We start from the raw sequence: 21,494 nt of genomic DNA, 5'->3' as shown, positions 1-21,494 counted from the left end.
AAGACTTTTTTCCTCTCTCTGTTTTTGTTTGTTTGTTTGTTTGTTTGTTTTTGGTGGTGTTGGTGGTACTAGGGATTGAATATAGGACCTCACACATGTGCCCCCTGAGCTATATCCCCAACCCTTTTTATTTTTTATTTGACAGTATCTCACAAATTTGCCCAAGATGGCCTTGAACTTGCAATCCTCCTGCCTCAGCATCCTGAGTTGCTGGGATTACAGGTGTTCCCAGCTTTCACTCTTTGTTTACAAATAGACTTCCACAGAAATAGCTGGATTTCCAACTTGTAATTTAGTTGTTTGAAAACCTCAAGTTTTAAGACTTCACAGGCTAAGGTCTGAAGCAGAAAAGAACAGAACCAATTTACAAAGGAGTTTAGTTTATACTTCTGTTGTGGAGAAGAATGACTATTTGTTTAATAAGATATTAACACCATGATTAGTAGTACCAAAGCACCCTACTTTAGATATTAAGAAATACTTTTATTTTCTCACAATCAACTTTACTCATGATCACTTTAATAAAGACTCACTTGAACTAATAGGACACCTTATTTTAACTGATGATTTTCAAATTTTATTTCCTTAGAAGAGTTGTGCATGGAGAATAGGGGAGGTCAAGTGGGTTTTGTTCTGGCCTTATTTGAAGTTCCTGTTTCAGAAAGAGCAGCTTAATGTTTATCTGTTCGATAAGATTTCAGTTGGAAAAACAGGGGATTCTTCTGCTAAGAAATGAAATTCTAAAAGTACTCCAAAATATAATAATCAGCTTTGGTAACAGAAGTTTAAATTAAAGACTATTAATAATTTATGTCTATGGTGTCTGATATAGGTTGCCTTTGATCTTACTAGATAGAGAAAGATTAATTTCTTTTTTTTTTAATGTAAACAAATGGGATACATGTTGTTTCTCTGTTTGTACATGGAGTAAAGGCATACCATTTGTGTAATCATAAATTTACATAGGGTAATGTTGTTTGATTCATTCTGCTATTTTTTCCCTTCCCCCCCACCCCACCCACCCCTCTTTTCCCTCTATACAGTCCTTCCTTCCTCCATTCTTGCCCCCCTCCCTAACCCTAACTCTAACCCTAACACTAACCCCTCCCACCCCCCATTATGTGTCATCATCCACTTATTAGCGATATCATTCGTCCTTTGGTTTTTTGAGATTGGCTTAGCTCACTTAGCATGATATTCTCCAATTGAGAAAGATTAATTTCTTTGCATCATTTCCTGTGATGTCTACACTTAATTTCATGACTTTCCATTTTCATTTTTATTGTTGCTAAACTGAATATTTTAAAAATGCCTTTTTTTCTATATACTTCTCATCAATATCTGAATTATAAACTGCCTTTTCTATTATCAAGAACACAAACAATAGATGTTGGCATGGATGTGGGGAAAAAGGCACACTTTTACATTGCTGGTGGAGTTTCAAATTGGTGCAGCCACTCTGGAAAGCAGTATGGAGAATCCTCAGAAAACTTGGAATGGGATCCACCTTTTTACCCAGCTATCCCACTCCTCAGTTTATACCCAAAGGACTTAAAATTAGCATACTACAGTAACGCAGCCACATCTATGTTTATAGCAGCTCAATTCACAATAGCTAGATTGTGGAACCAACCTAGATACCCTTCAACAGATGAATGAATAAAGAAACTGTGGTATATATACACAATGGAATATTACTCAGCCATAAAGAAGAATAATATTATGCCATCTGCAAATAAATGGATGGAATTGGAGAATATAGTGCTAAGTGAAATAAGCCAATCCCAAAAAACCAAAGGCCGAATGTTTTCCCTGATAAGTGGATGATGGGGAGAGGGATGGGGTTGAATGAAGAATGGAGGAACTTTAGATTACATAGAGGGAAATGAGAGGGAGTGGGGTATGAAAAATGATGGAATGAGGCAGACATTATTACCCTATTGCATGTATGATTCCATGAATGGTGTGAATCTACATCATGTACAACCACAGAAACGAAATGATATACCCCATTTGTGTAAAATGAATCAAAATGCAGTCTGTAAAAAATAAAATAATAAATAATAAAAATAGTAGGTAATGAAAAAGGGAGGAAGGAAGAGAGGGAAGAAAGAAAGAAACTGGATAAATATACATAATGGGTAGGTGCAAAAATTCTACAAAAATATTAATAAATGGAGGGCTGGGGAGATAGCTCAGTTGGTAGAGTGCTCGCCTTGCAAGCAATAAGGCCTGAGTTCAATCCCCAGCACTGCAAAAAAAAAAAAAAAAAATGGAATCCAGCAATGTAAAAAAATAATAAACTGCCTTTTCTCCTACATTTATTATGAGAAATATCACAGTCCTTTTCAAAATCCTTTGGAGTTAATATACATGGTTTTAGAAAATTAATACAGTTCATTCAACTTTGGAACCAGCAACAATTATACACTATTTTTCTTTTTCTACCACTGAATGTATAGCTTTCAGCAGTTGAACAAAGTTCTATTTCCTGGCTTTCTTTAAGTTACCTGGCATTGAACCCAAGAAGCTCTACAACCTTTGCTACATTCCTTGCTCTTTCTTAAAATTTTGAGATAAGTTCTTAGCTAAATTGCTGAGATCACTGTAATCCTGAATCACTGGGATTCTAGGTGTGCACCACCATGCCCAGCTTCCCAGCTTTTTAATGAGAAAGACAATCATAGTCAAGAATTCAGAAAGGTGACATAGGCAGATACACTTTTGATAATTTTAGGAACATGTACCATTAGCCAATAAGCTAGGTGTTTTGGCCTAAGCTCCAACACAGGATGTCTCTCATCTGCCTACAAAAGTTCCAACTATTTGTGTACCTGTCTGAAAGGAAGTGACAGTATTTGACATCTATAGAAGGATTTTAACTTTTATAATATTTACACACCATTAATTATGGCTACTACATCCATTAGCAATAAGCAAGTTAAGAAGCATTTTCCCCTTTTGACACATGTTAATTGAGAGAATAAAGTATCATGAAGTCCCACAGAAATACAGTGGCAAAGATAGGTCTATAACTCATGAAGTCTTCAAGTCATATTATTGAGAATCTGTTATGTGCTCAGCCATGTGCCGGATGTGGTGAAAATTACAAAGGTATATAAGAAATGACTCTAGGGCTGGGGTTGTAGCTCTGTGGTAGAGCACTTGCCTAGCATGCGTGAGGCACCGGTTTCAATTCTCAGCACCACATATAAATAAATAAAATAAAGGTCCACTGACAACTAAAAAAAAAAAAGAAAGTAAGAAATGGCTCTAGCCCTCAAGTTTATAACCCATTGTGGGGAAGGCATCAATATCAATATATGCCAGTTGCTTTACATGTTTCATTTTATTCAATAGTCACATCTATTCAACTAGACATAACTCTTCATCATCAATGCTCTTTCTGCTATACTTGCTGTTTCCTTGGAGAGACAAAATTAAGACAAGACAAATCCTGTTTAACATGGCAGATTGACTACATGTAAAACAATTATGAAACTAAAAGGAAGATCCTAAAAGTTTCCAGAAGGAAGAAAAGGTCATACAAAGGAACAGGAATCAGAATAACATTTGACCAGCAAAAGCAGAAGATACCTATTGATGCTTCCAGGAAATCATTTGCAACCTCTAAGTCTAAATCCAGTGAAACTATCAGTAAAATTGAAATGTAAAGAAATATCCATATGTGCAAAGACAAAAGAATTTAATCATCACATATCATTTCCCAGGAAGCTTCAAGAACATGTGATTAAGCCAGGTGTGATGGTATACACCTATAATCCCAACAGTTTGAGGCCAGACTAAGCAATTTAGTGAGGCCCTAAGCAACTTAGCGAGACCCTGTTTTAAAGTAAAAAGGAATAGGGCTGGGGATGTAGGTCAGTGGTAAAGCACCCCTGGGTTCAATCCCCTGTACCAAAAAAAAAAAAAAAAAAAAAATAGGTATACTCAAGCAAAACAGAAGCATAAACCAGAAGTATAAAGCAAGAAGGAAGCAGCTATGGAAGCCAGGAAGTATGGCTATTGTGGAAGGAAGCTCTAGGATGAGAGCTGAACAGCAGGCCTAGAAAACAACCAGGAAGATCAGAATAGGCCTGGAGAGGGGTCTGTGCAGGTGTCTGAGATAATGAGGCTCTGCTCAGGCTCTCAGCAGGAGGCTCTCAGCTTGTAGAGCAGCTGCTATAAGACCCTGCATTTCGAGGTCCTTCATAACCATCTTTCCTTCAACATGGGATGGTATCTGGAGTAGTGAATTCACGTCAGGGCTTCAGTTGAAGAAGGACTTGAAGACTTCCCATTCAAGTTGAATGAAATGACTGTAAAGAAATACAAATGGAAAATAAATGCCTAATATGTGGGACACAAAATGAAGAACTATCAGCAGACCTGAGATGTTAACAGATTTTTGGAATGCAAATAGATTATAAAGCAGAGTAAGGAATGCTTCAATAGGAATGCATTCTTCTTGGTAGCACTTAAGAGTGTCTCCAAGCTGGAATCAGCAGGAATGGAGAGCAGATGTGGGATACAGGGCAATAATCAGAGTAATTAATTTTAAAACTATCCATAAAACAACATGGGCAACAGCCAGATATGGTGGTGAATGCCTTCATTCCCAGTGGCTCAAGAGACTGAGGCAGGAAGATCACAAGTTCAAGACCAGCCTCAGCAAATTAGCAAGGCCCTAAGCAACTTAGTGAGACCCTATCGCAAAATATAAAACAAAAAGGGTTGGGGATATGGCTCAGTGTAAAGCACTTCTTGGTTAAATCTCCCATACAAAAAAAAGAAACAAAAAACTAAAAAAACATGGGCAACAGGTAGCCGTCTATACCACTTATGTAAACAAATATATTTGCCTTCTAGTCCTAAAAAATAAAACTGCTTTTGAAATAAATTTAACAACCTACCTGAAGAGGGCTAGAGTTTCTGGGTTTTTTTTGTTGTTGTTGTTGTTTTTTGTTTTTTTAATTTTTTTATGTTTGGTGCTACTGGGGATCCACAGGACCTTGCATGTGCCAGGTAATCACTTGTATCCCTGAGCCACACCCCAAGGACCCCTAGGGCTTCTAATGTGTCAATAACTTCAGAGTAAAACCCACTTAATTTTAAATTTAGGAGGTTCAAGTTTGCCTAAAAGTTCCCTGGGTAGCTAGGAACAATATGTTCTATCTCCCTATTCATGGTCTCCATTCAGGGGAATGGCATACTGGGGAGACAGAATTTACCAAAGAAAACAAAACCTATTCCAGAAACCTATAATGATCAAACTATTCTTTTGTTCATATTTTTAAGTGGACTGGAGGGAAACTGGTAGCACAAAGAGGAAGATAAGGGTCTAATAACTGACCTTGAAATAAACATAATTCAAGGAAAATAACTTTCACCAAAAATTTTATGTCTGTTTTCAAAGAGAAGAAGCAGTTGCATGCATGAAATAATAAGTGACTTGGAGAAAAAGGATGATAAAAAAGGCAATAAAAAGAAATTTTAGAAAGTAAAAACAAGATTACTAATGTTAAAAAGCCATAAAAAGGGCTAAAATTGAGCCAGGAAACTCCCCTGGACCATAAAACAAAAAGACAGATAGAAAATATGAAAGAGGGGCTGGGGAGATAGCTCAGGGGCTGGGGAGATAGCTCAGTCGGTAGAGTGCTTGCCTTGCAAGCACAAGGCCCTGAGTTCGATCCCCAGCACCCCAAAAAAAAAAAAAAAAAAAAAAAAAAAAAAAAAAAAGAAAATATGAAAGAATTGCTTGTTTTAACAGAGGACCAAACAAAAGGGTTGGGCAAGGAGGAGTTCCTCACATATTTTCATAAGGATAAGAATAAGACCGTGACAAAAAAAAGAGAACCGGATTGGCATCAGACTTCTCAACAGCAGCTCTTGCTCCTAGAAACCAGTAGGGTACAGTCCTTCAGTTCTTAGTAAAAATGACTTTGGCTTAGAAATATATATCCAAGCAAACAACAAATCAAGTGAGAAAGCAAACTTGTTCCTGCCTTAGGATGTTTACACTTGCTGGTAATGTCTGCCCTCAAGTCTGCGTCACTTCTGCTTTTTCATCATTTCATTTAAATCAGCTACCAAAACCCTCTTTATTCTGTTAACCTGTTTTATTTTCCTCAAAGCAGTAATCATAGTTGTATTTTCATTTCTTGTCCTCGTCTCCATAAGGATGTTGTCTTTTTTTCACCACTATATCCCTAGTTCCCAGAGCTGTGCCTTCCACACATGAGAGTTTTGTTTTTATTTGCTGTGTGAATGAAAAAAATGAATATCTTAGCTACCAAATTATGAGCCTCTACAGTAGAAATTATATCATATTTATCCCTTTATCTTGGGAATGTCTTACACAACATAGTGCTCAGGAAATATCTGTTGAATGGTTATTAATGAAGAAGTGCTCGTGAATTAGCTTTATTTTACCAGCTCAGCAGTTTTATTTGTTTGGTATTGTATCAGGACATTGTCAATGTAGTCAGGTATAACACATTTATTTCTTGTTTTTAAATTTTTTGTTTATAGTTATAAGTGGACACAATACCTTTATTTCATTTATTTAGGTGGTACAGAGGATCGAACTCAGTGCCTCACACATGTGAGGCAAGTGCTCTACCACTGAGCTACAACCCCAGCCCAACATTTATTTCTTGAAGGAATATAAAGCAGCAATCCCTCCCTCCAGATTTAAACATGTCATTTTCTCCCCATTTTTGGAAATGTTTCTAAGAGGAAAATCTGAAGACACAAGCATGTTTATCAAATCTGCTTCTTACAAGCCTACAGCTGTGCTGGGAGTTTGATCTCTGCTCCCCAGTAATGAGAGTTCTCTATGAGCCCTGATCTTCAACTAGGAGTGCATTTGTGGGGCAAAGGAGGAGAATGCCTAAAACTGGAACAGTGCCCAGAATTCTGGGGTAAAGCATGGATGTGAAGGACCAAAGGACCAAGGAGTACTAATTTGGAGGGTGCTGCCTATGAAGCCTGGGAGCTCCATTATGAGACAGATAGTCTTAGTTCTAGGTCAGTTTTGTTATTCTTGACAAAACTGAGTTTTTCAACTATTGAAAGTATTTCAGGCTTTACTGGAACCACTCTTTGCTAAATGGGAGGCTATTTACTCTTCTTATATATGACTGGCTCTGGTAATATTAAGTAACCAATGAAGTTTATAGCAATAACCAATGGAGCATCTACGTACATCAAACAAACACTTCTCAAGAATCAAATAGACCATAACACAATAATCCTGGGTGACTCTCTCACCACAGGATAGATCTTCCAAATAAAAATTAAGCAAATAAACTATAGAACTAAATGATGCAATCAATGATTTAGACTTAACAGACATATATAGAGTATTTCATCCATCATCAAGCGAATACACTTTCTTCTCAGCAGCACATGGACCCTTCTCTAAAATAGACCATATGTTATGCCACAAAGCAACTCTCAGAAAATACAAAAAAAAAAGAAAAGAAATACTACCCTGCATTCTATCAGATGATAATGGAATAAAACTAGAAATCAATGATAAAATAAAAAATAGAGGGACTGGGGTTGTGGCTCAGTGGTAGAGCACTTGCCTAGCATGTGTAAGGCACTGGGTTCAATTCTCAGCACCACATATAAATAAATGAATAAAATAAAGGCCCATTAACATCTAAAAAAATTTTTTTAAATAAAAAATAGAAGCTACTCCAACACCTGGAGACTAAATAGCAACTATTAAATGGTGAATGGATAAAGGAGAAATCAAGGAGGAAATAAAAAAATACTTAGAGTTCAATAAGAACACTGATATGACATATCAAAATCTCTGGCGCGCTATGAAGGCACTGATAAAAGGAAAGTTCATTGCATTGAGCTCATACATTAAAAGAATAAAAAGTCAACAAATAATGACCTAACATTACATTTCAAAGCCCTAGAAAAAGAAGAACAAATCAATACCAAAGGCAGCAGAAGATAGGAAATAATTAAAATCAGAGCTGAAATCCATGAAATTGAAACAAAAGAAACATTTCAAAAAATTGACAAAACAAAAAGTTGGCGCTTTGAAACAATGAATAAAATTGATAAACCCTTAACTACACTAACAAAGAGAAAGAAAGAGAAAACTCAAATAACTAAAATTCATGATGGAAAAAGGAAATATCATGGCAGATACTACTGAAATACAGAAGATAATTAGAAACCATTTTGAAAATTTATACTCAAATAAAATAGAAAAACTTGAAGACATTGAAAAATTCCTGGAGACATATGATCTACTCAAACTGATGCAGGAGGACATACCCAATTTAAACAGATCAATTTCAAACAATAAAATAGAAGACACAATCAAAAGCCTACCAACCAAGAAAAGCCCAGAGTCAGACAGATTCTCAGCTGAGTTCTACAAGATCTTCAAAAAGAATTAACACCAATACTCCTCAAATTATTCCATTAAATAGAAAAGGAGGAAACCCTTCCAAACTCATTCTATGAGACTAGTATCACCCTGATACTAAAATCAGACAAAGACATATCAAGGAAAGAAAACTTCAGACCAGTATCCCTCATGAACATAGACACAAAAATTCTCAATATAATTCTGGCAAATCGCATACAAAAATATATTAAAAAGATAGTGCACCATGATGGTTCATCCCTGGAATGCAAGGTTGGTTCTACATATGAAAATCAATAAACATAATAAATACATCACATCATTAGACTTAAGACAAGAATCATATGATCATCTCAACAGATGCAGAAAAAGCATTTGACAAAATAGAAAACACTACAAAAACTAGGGATAGTAGGAATATAACTCAACATTGTAAAAGCTATCTACACTAAGCCCAAGGTCAACATCATTCTAAATGGAGAATTGAAAGCATTCCTTCTAAGAACTGGAACAAGACAGGAATGTCCTCTTTCACCATTTCTATTCAGCATTGTCCTTGAAACCCTAGCCAGAGCAATCAGAAAGAAAACAGAAATTAAATGGATATGGATAGGAAAAGAAGAACTCAAACTTTCACTATTTGCTGACAACATGATTCTACATTTAGAAGATCAAAAAGATTCCACCAGAAAACTTCTAGAACTCATAAATGAATTCAGCAAAGTAGCAGGATATAAAATCAGTACCCCTAAATCAAATGCATTTTTATACATCAGTGATAAATCCACTGCAAAAGAAATTAGGAAAACTACCCCATTCACAATAGCCTTTAAAAAATAAAATACTTGGGATTTGATCTAGTAAAAGAGATGAAAGACCTCTACAATGTAAACTACAGAACACTAAAGAAAGAAATTGAAGACCTTAGAAGATGGAAAGATCTCCCATGCTCTTGGATAGGCAGAATTAATATTGTCAAAATGGTCATACTACCAAAAGCACTATACAGATTCAATGCAATTCCAATTAAAATCCGAATGACATTCTTCATGGAAATAGAAAAAGCAATCATGAAATTCATTTGGAAAAATAAGAGACCCAGAATAGCCAAGGCAGTCCTTAGCAAGAAGAGTGAAGCAGGAGGCATCACAATACCAGACCTTAAAATATACTACAGAGCAATAGTAACAAAAATGGCATGATATTGTTACCAAAACAGGCATGTAGACCAGTGGTACAGAATAGAAGACACAGAAACAAACCCACATAAATACAGTTATCTTATACTAGACAAAGATGCCAAAAATATACATTGGAGAAACGATAGCCTATTCAACAAATGGTGCTGGGAAAACTGGAAATCCATATTAGTAGAATCAAATTGAACTCCTATCTCTCACCCTGCACAAAACTCAACTCAAAGTGGACCAAGGACCTAGGCATTAGACCAGAGACCTTGTGTGTACTAGAAAAAAAAAGCAGACCCAACTCTCCATCATTTTGGCTTAGGAACTGACTTCCTCAATAAGACTCCTAAAGCTTAAGAAGTAAAATGAAGAGTAAATAAATAAGATGGATTCAAACTAAAAAGCTTCTTCTCAGCAAAGGAAATAATCAATAAGATGAAGAGAGAGAAAATCTTTACCACATGCACCTCAGATAGAGCACTAATTTAGGACGTATAAAGAATTCAAAACCCAAACACCAAAAAAACAAATAACCCAATCAATAAATGGGCTAAGGAACCGAACAGACACTTCATAAATCAATCAACAAACATGAAAAAAATTCATCATCTCTTGGAATTACAGAAATGTAAATCAAAACTACTCTAAGATTTCAACTCACTCCAGTCAAAATGGCAATTATCAAGAATACAAGCAATAATATGTGTTGGCGAGGATGTGGGGAAAAAGGTACACTCATACATTGTTAGTGGGACTGCAGATTGGTGCAACCACTTTGGAAAGCAGTATGGAGATTCCTAAGAAAACTTGGAATGGAACCACCATTTGACCCAGCTATCCCACTCCTCAGTTTATACCCAAAGGACTTAAAATCAGCATACTACAGTGACATAGCCCATCAATGTTTATAGCAGCTCAATTCACAATAGCTAAGCTATGGATCCAACCTTGATGCCCTTCAACATATGAATAGATAAAGAAACTGTGGTACATATACACAATGGAATATTATTCAGCCTTAAAGAAGAATGAAATTATGACATTCACAGGTAAATGGATGGAACTGGAGAATATCATGCTAAGTGAAATAAACCAACCCCCAAAAACCAAAGGCTGAATGTTTTCTCTAGTAAGCAGATGCTGATCCATGGTGGGGGTGGGTGGGTAGGGAAGAATGAAGAAACTTTGGATTATGCAAAAGGGAGTGAGGGGAGGGGTAGGGTGGTGGGGTTGGGAAGGACAGTGGAATGAGGCAGATGTTATTAAGCTATATACATGTATGGAAATTTTAAAAAAATATATATCACTGTCAAAAAAAGATCATGAAAAAAAATTTTAATACCACATATCCTTTACTAAGATTACTCTGAAATGTTCACATTTTTCCTATTCCCAAGTGAAATTGGTGTGTACTAAGAATAAATAAATAAATAAATACATACATAAATAAATAAAAATTAAAAAGAGTTACAAGTAAAAATAAATAAGTAAATAAATAAATTTGGAAGTATAAAAGTCCCAAAATAGCCAATGAAATTCTAAGCCAAAAGAGTAATTCTGGAGGTATCACAATACCTGATTTCAGATTATACTACAGAACCACAGTACCAAAAACTGCATGGTGCTGGCCAAAAAAAAAAAAAAAAAAAACAGCAACAACAAGACACAATGGTATAGAACAGAAGACACAGAGACAAACTCATACATCTACAGTTGTGTGGTCCTTGACAAAGTTTCCCAAAACATACATTGGAGAAAAGATAGCCTTTTAAACAAATGGTGCTGAGAAAACTGGTTATCCATATGTAGAAGAATGAAACTCGACCCTTACCTCTCACTCTGCACAAAAATCAACTCAGAATGGATCAAAGATCTTGGAATGAGACCAGAAACCATGCAACTTCCATAGGGAACATAGGGTCAACACTCCAGCATATAGGCACAGGCAATAATCTTCTCAATATGATCCCTAAAGCTCAGGAAGTTATGCCAAAATTTAGAAAATGGGATGGCATCAAATTAAAAAAGCTTCTACACAGCAAAGGAAATGATTAAAAGAGCATGAAGAGAGAGCATACAGAATGGGAGAAAATCTGTCACCTATTCTTCTGATAAAGGATTAATATCTAGAATATCTAAAGAATTCAAAAAACTTAACACCAAAAAACCAAATAACCCCACTAAATAAATGGGCAAATGAACTTAACAAACACTTCTCAAAAGAAGAAGTACAAATGACCAACAAAAATATGAAAAAATGTTCAACATCTTTAGCAGTTAGGGAAATGCAAATCAAAACCCCACTGAGATTTCATCTCATACCAGTCAGAATGATAGTCATGAAGAATAAAAACAATACTAAACGCTGGATAGGATGTGGAGGAAAAAGAACAATTTTACACTGTCGGAGGGATTGTAAATTAGTACAACCACTATGAAAATGAAGTATGAACGTTCCTCAAATAATGGGGCATGGAACCACCATATGATCCAGCTATACCACTCCTTGGTATTTATCTTAAAGAATTAAAGCCATGTACTATAGTGATACGTGCATACCCAGCACAATTCACAATAGCCAAACTATGGAACCAGTCTAGATATACATCAGGGGGTGAATAGATAAAGAAAATACACAATGAGGTTTTATTCAGACACAAAGAAAAATGAAATTATGGCAGGAAAATGGATGGAACTTGAGACCATTATGTTAAGTGAAATAAGCTAAACTCAGAAGGTCATGTGTTCTTTTATATATGGATGCTAAAGAGAAAAAAGGAAAAGAAAGAAGAGGGGATCTCCTGAAAATCACAGGATATCTGTAAAGGAAAGGATGTGGGGTGACTCAGTGGGATCTATTTTGTTAACACCAACAATTAGTTGTTTCACACCCAGTATAAGTTACAAGAGCATGCTAATGGGTATGTCCATTCTTGAAGATAAACAGCTTTAAATTCCCCAACACCAGAAACAATAATCAGGACATCACAATTAGTCTGCGATGTGGCTGAGATCATGTTTCTGATAGTCTTTGTGTCCTGGGGTGTTAGTGATGGTCACATAATATTTACTTGGTCTCAGATTTCCATAGGGAGATGTCAATGGTGATACCACTCTCATATTCATCTTTCAGTTTATTCAGGACTCTGGTGTACTTGGATGAGTCTTTCCCATCTCAGCAGTCTCTTTTTCAAGTTTTTAATTTTTTTGTTTGTTTGTTTTTTTTGTCAATCCCACCACACTTGTAGATCAGAAGGCCAGTGGTGGTAGATTTGCCTAAATCTGTGTCCCATGACAGTGATGTTGACATGAGTCTTTTCCTTTCCTGTTTTGACTTTAATTTAGTGGTGGTTTTCTCAATAACTGTGTTCTGGTGGCAAACTCTTGTGAAGAGCAGGGCATTGGGTTAATCTGGAACTATAGGTAATATAGAGATATTAGTCAAAGTAAGATTAGTGATATAACAAAAAGCCTCAACATCTCAGTGACAACATTATAAAGATTTATTTCTTGCTCATGTGACAATACAAAGAAGGTTTATGTGGGAGAAGGTACCTTGCTTCACCAGTCAGAAACCATCAGATTTAAATATGGCTCCTCTTGTTCTGGAGGCAAGGGAGGAATTTATTGTTCTTAGTGACTCCTGCCTCTGCCCCTGGGAAGTCTTCCCCATTTTTTATCCTTCCTGGGCAACTCTGAAGTGGATGTTGGCATGGCTAGTGGCCAAATAAAATCGGACAGAAAGCGGCCAAAGCAAGCTTTATTGGAATTTGGCTCTTGGGTAAAATTCCCAGCCCGCCCGCCCCCCCTACAGTCAGCGTGGGGAGCCAGAGAAAATTGCACGTGGCTCCAGCTGCCCAGGGTCTTTATAGGCGGGAATGGGCGGGGTTCCTGCTGAGTGACAGGTGGATGTGTTAGGGTCAGTGGAGTTTTCCTGCCCGTTTGATTGGTCGCTGTGTAGCATGCTGCCCTTTGCCTCAGTTGCTCATATAGTCTCCCTCATGTAGTCGCCCAAATTCCGACCTAACACTACTCTCCTTGGGGATTTTAGTATTCACCTGTTTTAAGGCTTCCCAAATAGTCACAGACTTTTTAAGACCAGGTTCATGGTCGATAAAACCACCCTCCAAAGGAGGAACTGTATATAGAGGGAAAAGAGGGGTGGGAGGGAAGGAAAAAATAACAGAATGAATCAAACATCATTACCCTATGTAAATGTATGATTACGCAAATGGTATGCTGTTACTCCATGTACAAACAGAAACAACATGTATCCCATTTGTTTACAATAAAAATAAATAAATAAAAAAAAAAAAAACAAAAAACCACCCTCCAAAACCTATAAGGCTTCTTATGTATTTGCTTCCAATTAGGTCCACATGCAGTAACCAACCCAGGCAAATTCTTTACTAGATATAGTTCTTAAATTTGTCCTGTTTCTGTTCTTTCTTGCCCTTTAATGTTCTCTCTCCACTGAATGGTAAGAAAGTTGAGGCTCTCTGGAATAAGAGTCATTAGTAAGAAGGTATCATCTGTAATGCAAATTTTGCCTCAAGCCTGAATCATTCACTTCATTCAGTTGAAAAGAACTATTGGGTCTTGTTTGCTTAAGATTCCAACCTTATCTCTTCCTGTTTGTTGTCTCAAAGTCATAGTCCTTTGGTGTTCTGAATATCTGTACTCTGTATCACATTTCATTTTTAATCATAAATTGGTCAATTCTTTCCTTGGTTCAATTTTTTCTTTCAATACCTTGCCAAAGGCAGCCAACAGTAGCCAACACACTGATACTCTGAATCTTTCCAACCACTTCCTTTGGAACTGCAGGTTCAGTAGGCACATGGTCTTAACTTCCAGTTTTACCAAATTATTACTGTTTACACATGCTGTCTGTCTTTCAAGTCTTTTCTATCAGTTTCTCCCCACCTGCTAAGCTAGTGCCACACATTTTAGATTTTTGTTAAAGTAGCACCTCACTTCAGTAAAGGAGGGATTCAGAGTTTGGATTTTAGAAATGGTTAGAACCTGTTTATCCTACTCATTAGGTAAGTAACTTTAGGCAGAATATTTTTCCTTGATATTTTCTCAGTATCAAGTTCCTCATTTGTTATTAAAAGGGATTATTATAAATATTAAATAGCATGTAGTCATCATAGTTACTAGCACTTAATTAGTACTTCATATATTCTAGTTTCAAAACCCCAAGGATGGCTACTGCTGGGCTTTCTTTTCTGTCCTGAGTATTAATGCCTGGGACCTGTGAACTATAGGGCGTCCCTGTCCCACAAAGAAAGAAACATTCTAATGAAAGATAAGACTCCATCAGGTTGAACTGCAGCAGCTTATACCTAGGATGAAATGTTCATTTAATTCATTTTTCATTTTATTTTCTTTTATATAGATTTTCCTGTTTTTAGGTGCCATGTGTTTTATGCTAGCAATTGGGCATGGCATTTGGGAGAACAAAAAAGGCTACCACTTCCAGATTTTTCTGCCACAGGAAAGTTATGTCTCTTCATCAGTTATCTCTGCCATCTTCATTTTCTGGTCCTATTTCATTATTCTCAACACCATGGTGCCCATTTCTCTCTATGTCAGGTTGGTATCTTTGATCATTTGGGGTTATGGGAAAAGGGGTTGACTTCATACTTCCTGCTTAATTCTCCAAATAGAGCATGAACTTATAGAATGCATTACTATATGCTGTTTTGCTCTTTACTTTCCTCAGGCATGGCATGCAAAACACTCTGAGGAATATATAGAGAGTACATAAATGCCTTCCATGTCCAGAATACTGAGCTAGATACTACATGGTCTGTACAAAAAGAAAATCATCCCTGCCTCAAATAAGCTGTGAGTGACTAAAAAAGACATACAAACACATGAAACAATTTTGAAAAAAGACACAATTTGGTGATGCTGAAGCCAGGCCAGGCAGCATCTACTTACCAATAAGATAGGTTCTAAATGTTCATTCATGTCAGTCACTTAGTCAGAACTCAGAGTGCATGTTCCACAGAAAAAAGATGGCAAATGGTAGATGGGTGTGGTTATAACCTAAGTTCAGTCCCTAAAAGTTGAAGAAGAAGAAGAAGGGCGTTTCCTTCCCTTTTTCATAAGCACCCTGGAAAAAAATTTGAAATGGGTGAAATAAATCTTCACTATACTTTTCTATTCCTTTTCTGGGTTAAGCATTCCTTTGCACATCCACAAACCCAAATGTGTTTTAGTGTCCTCCTTTCCAGGTTTCCTAAAGCCATCAGTATGGCATCCCTACCCCCAAAAGTATTGCCTTGTTTAATATTTATTGCACACCTACTATATGCCAAGCAATATACTAAGTGCCAGAGCTAGAAACATGAATAAGGAGGCATCCCTTTCTCCAGAAAAGCTTGCAGTATAGCTATGGAAACATACATAAATAAATAAATAAATATGGCATAACATGAAAAAGGGTGGAACTGAAATATATAAGTGCTAAAGGAGCCTTGAGAAGGAATAGACTGATTCTACCTGGAGAGGTTAGGAAGATTTTCAGAAAAGGTAATAATCAAACTGATATTTGAAAAAACAGAAAGAACATTGCAAGCAGAAAATTCAGCATGTACAAAGGTGTGGAGGTTTTTAAAAGCTAAGCTAAGGTATTCAGCAGTAATTTCAAGTCAGATCCAGAAGAGCCTTAAATTCAGACCAAAGAGTTTGAATTTTATCCTAAAAGCAGTAAAGAACCAGCCAAGATATTTCTTTCTTTTTTTTTTTTTCTAAGGAAAGAAAGAATGTGATTAAATGTTTGGATTTAGAGGACTTTTTTTTCCTCATCTGAGGCGCCAGGGATTCAAACCGCAGCCCTTGCGCATGCCAGGCGAGTGCTCTCTAAAACGAGCTGTTTCTCCAGCTCGTGTTTCGATTTAGAAAGACTGTGATGTGGCTGGTAAAAGCCTGGGCAGGGAGTAACTCCAAACCTGAGGATCATCAATAAAGAGTCACCCATGAGAACTTGAGCACCCCTTTCTTCAGCTCAAAGGAAAAAACTCAGGTCTCAATGCTGCTGTCTCAGGGGTTACTAATAAATCAGTTTAACACACAGTAAGTATGAATGATGACAGGAAGATGGTCCTTTAAAAGTCTTCACAGAGGCTGGGAATATAGCTCAGTAGGTAGAGTGCTTGCCTGGCAAGCACAAGGCCCTGGGATCAATCCCCAGCACCAAGTCTTCACAGTTTTAAAATGAAAATACTATTACCCATAAAGTATCTAAAATGCATGTTATTTGCCTCAGAAGAGAGCTGACTCTGCCTAGAAATTTATCACGTCAGCCCATAAGCCATTTCTGATTTTCACAGCTTCTTCCCTTCTTCTGAAACAAAGAAACTCTGAGTATGACAGGTTTCTCTCTTTTCCCCACAGACAGCAGAACTAATCCTTTAATTAGGTCGACATAACCTTTTATAAGTTAACTAATATTCTAGAATTGTGACTTTTCCTGGATGCATTTTAGAAAAAAGTAAAAGGGGAGTGTGACTCAGACAAGTTAATCAGGTACATATGAATCCAGGTGATAAAGCCTTTCATGGTAATGGTCAAGGTCGGTTTTGATGGACTGCCTGGTAGAAAATTTCCTCAGGAGGGCAGGTTCCTAGAGAAGATGCTATGATTTTCAGATGCTAGCTCCTGACCTGCCATGGAACCAGTAAGAAGGAACAAAATGATGAATATGTCATGCTCTGACCAAGACCTTACTTTTCTTGCTTTCTCCTTAGTGTTGAAATAATAAGACTGGGCAACAGTTTTTATATTAACTGGGATCGGAAGATGTTTTATGAACCAAAGAACACCCCAGCACAGGCTCGCACTACCACCCTAAATGAGGAGCTTGGCCAAGTCAAATATGTGTTCTCTGATAAAACAGGGACACTGACTCAGAACATCATGATTTTCAAAAAGTGTTCTATCAATGGAAAGGCCTATGGTATGTATGCCTTCCTGCTTTCCTGAGTCCTAGAAAAATTCTGCTTTGTTAGTTTAAGAGTAAACTAGCTGTACTGACCATAAAGAAATTAAGACCCTCATTTCAGGGGGATCCTATCCTACACTCGGAAGGAAGAAAGGCCACAACTGAGAAGCCAGGAAGAATCTGAGCAGACAGACTTAATCTATTGCCATTAGTTCAGATCCTTTTTGCCTCAGTGTATCTCTACATGACTGTCCATACTTCCTCAAACCTAAACACAGAGTCTTTGGGTTTTCGATCTGAGAGTGCCTTTATCATGTAAAACTATTATCAAATAAATGTGTCATGTTTTTCTCCTATGGGTGGGGGAGTAAACTATGAGTCTCTGAAATTCACATTTACCTATTATTCTCACAAGCCTTTCTATTCACTAAGCAAAGAATACCCAGTCCATTGATTTCCAACCAAAAAGTGCTAATTTAGTATCTTGTAGATGGAGCCCATTGTGTTAGACATTGAAAATGCCAAGATGTGCCAGAGTTAGTCTCTGTCCTCAAGGAATTCACAGTATACTGAGGAAAAACAATATACTCATTTCATTGACTGTTAAACCAGATGGATGTTGGTTAATGGCTACATTTATTTTCAGTGAGACAGGAAGAATAAGTTTTTGAGATCTATTGCAGAGCACAGTGACCATAATTAGTATTGTGTACTTCAAAATTGCTAAAAGAATATATTTTAAATATTATAACAGAAAAAGAAAATATGTGAAGTGTTAATTGGCATAATCATTTCACAGTACATAAATATATGAAAACATCACACTGTATTCATAAATATATGTAAATACTTGTCAATTTAAAAAAATTAAGCCTAAATAAAATAAATCAGATGAAAGAGTATACTACTGAAACCTCTAATCCTGATTCCCCTTTAGATCAACAAATAGACAAAGGGGAAATGAAGGGAAGGGAGGGGAAATGGGAATAGAAAAGACAAAAGAATGAATTGCACCTATCTTTCCTATCCTTGAATATGAATACCCAACCAATGTAACTCTACATCATATACTACCACAGTAATGAGATTCTAATTGGAACAAGTTATACTTATTCTATGTTGGTTAATATGTCAAAATACACTCTACTGTCATGTATATCTAGAAAGAACAAAAAAAAAACCCTACAAATAGTATTGAAAGAAGCCATCACAGGGTGTTCAGTTTGATCAGTGTCTCCCGTGGTTAGTTCTTCATTTATCATATGCCTTAAGCATAACCTTATTTTTGTGATCGAGTTAAATCCTCATGTGTGAACATTCATGCCTGCTACCCTAGCTAGCAGAAGGGGGTAATCACACCTGAAAAGTTAGAGCACATGGAATATTCTTCTGGAGTGAAGGAAAAGTTTTGAAACTATAGAGAGGTGGTAGCTGCACAACATTGTAACATTATTTTCAATGGCCCAAAGGTGAAAATAACTCATGTTAGCATCAATAGATGAATGGATTTTTTAAGTATATAAATTCAATGGAATATTATTTCATACATAAAAATTAATGACGTTTGATACATGATATAACATAGATGAACCTTGAAAACATTATGCAAAGTGAAAAGCCAGATATAAAAAGACAAATATTGCAGAGTTCTACAGAGAATTGGAAATTCATAGAAATAAAAAATAGATTAGAGGTTACTAGAGACTGGGGATGGGGAGGAACAGGAAGTATTGAAAATATACAGTGGTGATCATTGTGCAACATTATGAATGTAGTTAATGCCATTGAATTTTACAGTTAATATGGCAGCTTTTATGTTATATGTAATCTACCACAATAAAAATTAAACCCTCCTTTAAACCCCTTGCCAAGTCTCTGCTCTGTTTGCTTACCAATAGGTAGTTCCTGTGACAAGGAAGGACTGAGGGAGCCAGGTTTTGAGGTGAGTGATTATAGCTTTCTATGAGAGCTGGGTGTGACTGTGCTACATGGAAGCATCTCTAATACAAAGGGGACTCAGTGGGGCTGGGGAGATAGCTCAGTCGGTAGAGTGCTTGCCTTGCAAGCACAAGGCCCTGGGTTCGATCCCCAGCACCGCGAAAAAAAAAAAAATACAAAGGGGACTCAGTCCCCAAAATAGTAAAACTTTTACTGACCTCAAAATATCAGAAACCCTTATATAAATGGTCTATGTTTATTTGAGGGAATTTGGGGGTTTTAATGAAAATAGTTATATTGTTTTTTCCTCTTTAAAAAAAAATCTGTGCTCGTTGTAAAATTTCAAATAATACCGAAATATGTGAAGAAGAAAGTTAACACTATTCAACCCAATTTTGGTGACCAATGTAAAATTTATGGGGTTTTCCCAACAAATATTTTTCATACACACACACACACACACACACACACACGTACATCTAAATCTAAGATAGATAAATAGAATGCTATTTTCAGCTTCCTTTTTTCACTTGACACTATATTGTGGTCATCTATCAATCTCAGCAGATACAAGTTTATTATTTTTAATGGGTGTGTAGTTAAGTATCCAGTTGTATTGGTATACTTTAATTTAACCAATTCCTATTTTTTTCCATTTGCTATTACAATAGAATTTTGGTAAGCATCCTGGTACATACATTATTACATAGTTTTCTGCTTTCTTAGAATAAAGTCCCAGAAGTGAAATTGGTTGGTCAAAGGGTATAGCCATATTTTTAATACATTTAATTTTGTTATATTGCCCTTCAGACTGATTTGCAGCACATGATATGCCCACCAGAAATATATGATAATTCTTTTTCCCCCATATTCTTGTTAGTACTGCATCATAATGGTTTTTTAATCTGTCATCATCTTGTGATGCTTATAACATTCACCCTTAACTTTTCTTATTGTTAACATCTATTAATCTTCTGGCTTCTTCACTTCATCACTGAAGACTTTGAAACAGCTCATATGCTCCCTTTCCTCCAATCACTACCATCATTTTGGTGGTATTGGCACTTTATGAATGATCTATCATTGTAGACTCTTTCAGATTTGTGAGAGTTTGTCTTTCAGATGAACTCTTGGACTAAAAGAAAAAATCTATACCACCCTTTGCCATATCATCATCCAGAATTGTACCACTCAGAAACTGTAAACTTCCTTGTTTTGATCTCTGACTATAAACATTATTCCTCCATTTTTCTCAGTACTTGGCTCCTAGGACTGAGAGAAAAGAAAGACTTGTTCTCCTATCTTCTGAAGATTTACAAAACCTCAGCTCTCTAGGCTATCAATTCCCTGTAACTTTACTTATTTTTCTATCTTTCTGATCTGTAACCTAGGATTGTAAGAATCCTTTATACCTTACAAGTCCTCCTTTTCTCTTCTCTTCTCTTCTCTTCTTTACCTCCCTCCTTTTCTTTTTTCTCTTTCTTCCCTCCCTCCCACCTTCCGTCGCCGCCTTCTTCTTCTTCTTCTTCTTCTTCTTCTTCTTCTTCTTCTTCTTCTTCTTCTTCTTCTTCTTCTTCTTCTTCTCTCTCTCTCTCTCTCTCTTTTTCTCTCTCTCTCTCTCTCTTCATCTAACAAATCTGGACCTTGAATTAATCAAACCATCTACCCTATCTCAGTTTCTAATTTTAGTGTGCCATGCAGTGTTTTGGAGATTACAGAAAAATATTACAAATTCAGAGACTCTCCTGGGTCCCCAGTGCCACTTTCAAACTTTTACTTGTTTGTAAGCAGCTTCATACTTTATTCTCCATATCAACCTTCCCAAACATTCACTACTTTTGGGCCTTCTACCACATTCACCAGGTGCCCAGTATGCAGCAGATGATATCACCTTCTACTTTTACTAAGAAAAATCCAAACAACCAGCTAAATGTCCTTTTCTGAGCCAGGTACTGTGGCACATGCCTGTAATCCCAGCAGCTTGAGAAGCTGAGGCAGGAGGATTGCAAGTTCAAAG

The 21,494-nt window shown here is 36.6% G+C and overlaps 1 protein-coding gene across 3 annotated transcripts in view; it reads left to right on the top strand.

Annotated features, from left to right (window-relative positions):
• Positions 1-21,494, top strand: part of LOC124965001 (phospholipid-transporting ATPase FetA-like) — a 142,044-nt gene that overhangs the window by 88,064 nt on the left and 32,486 nt on the right. For all 3 annotated transcript variants that reach the window (XM_047525813.1, XM_047525812.1, XM_047525814.1), the window contains 3 exons: positions 14,987-15,183; positions 17,346-17,554; positions 19,438-19,481. In XM_047525813.1, coding sequence (XP_047381769.1) covers positions 14,987-15,183; positions 17,346-17,554; positions 19,438-19,481 — 450 coding nt within the window. The remainder of the gene's footprint in view (positions 1-14,986; positions 15,184-17,345; positions 17,555-19,437; positions 19,482-21,494) is intronic.

Source organism: Sciurus carolinensis, chromosome 14 (genome assembly GCF_902686445.1).
Source record: "Sciurus carolinensis chromosome 14, mSciCar1.2, whole genome shotgun sequence".
NCBI classification, from domain to species: Eukaryota; Metazoa; Chordata; class Mammalia; order Rodentia; family Sciuridae; genus Sciurus; species Sciurus carolinensis.
The sequence above is the reverse complement of the archived record's forward strand: the minus strand, read 5'-3'. Positions and strand labels throughout refer to the sequence as shown.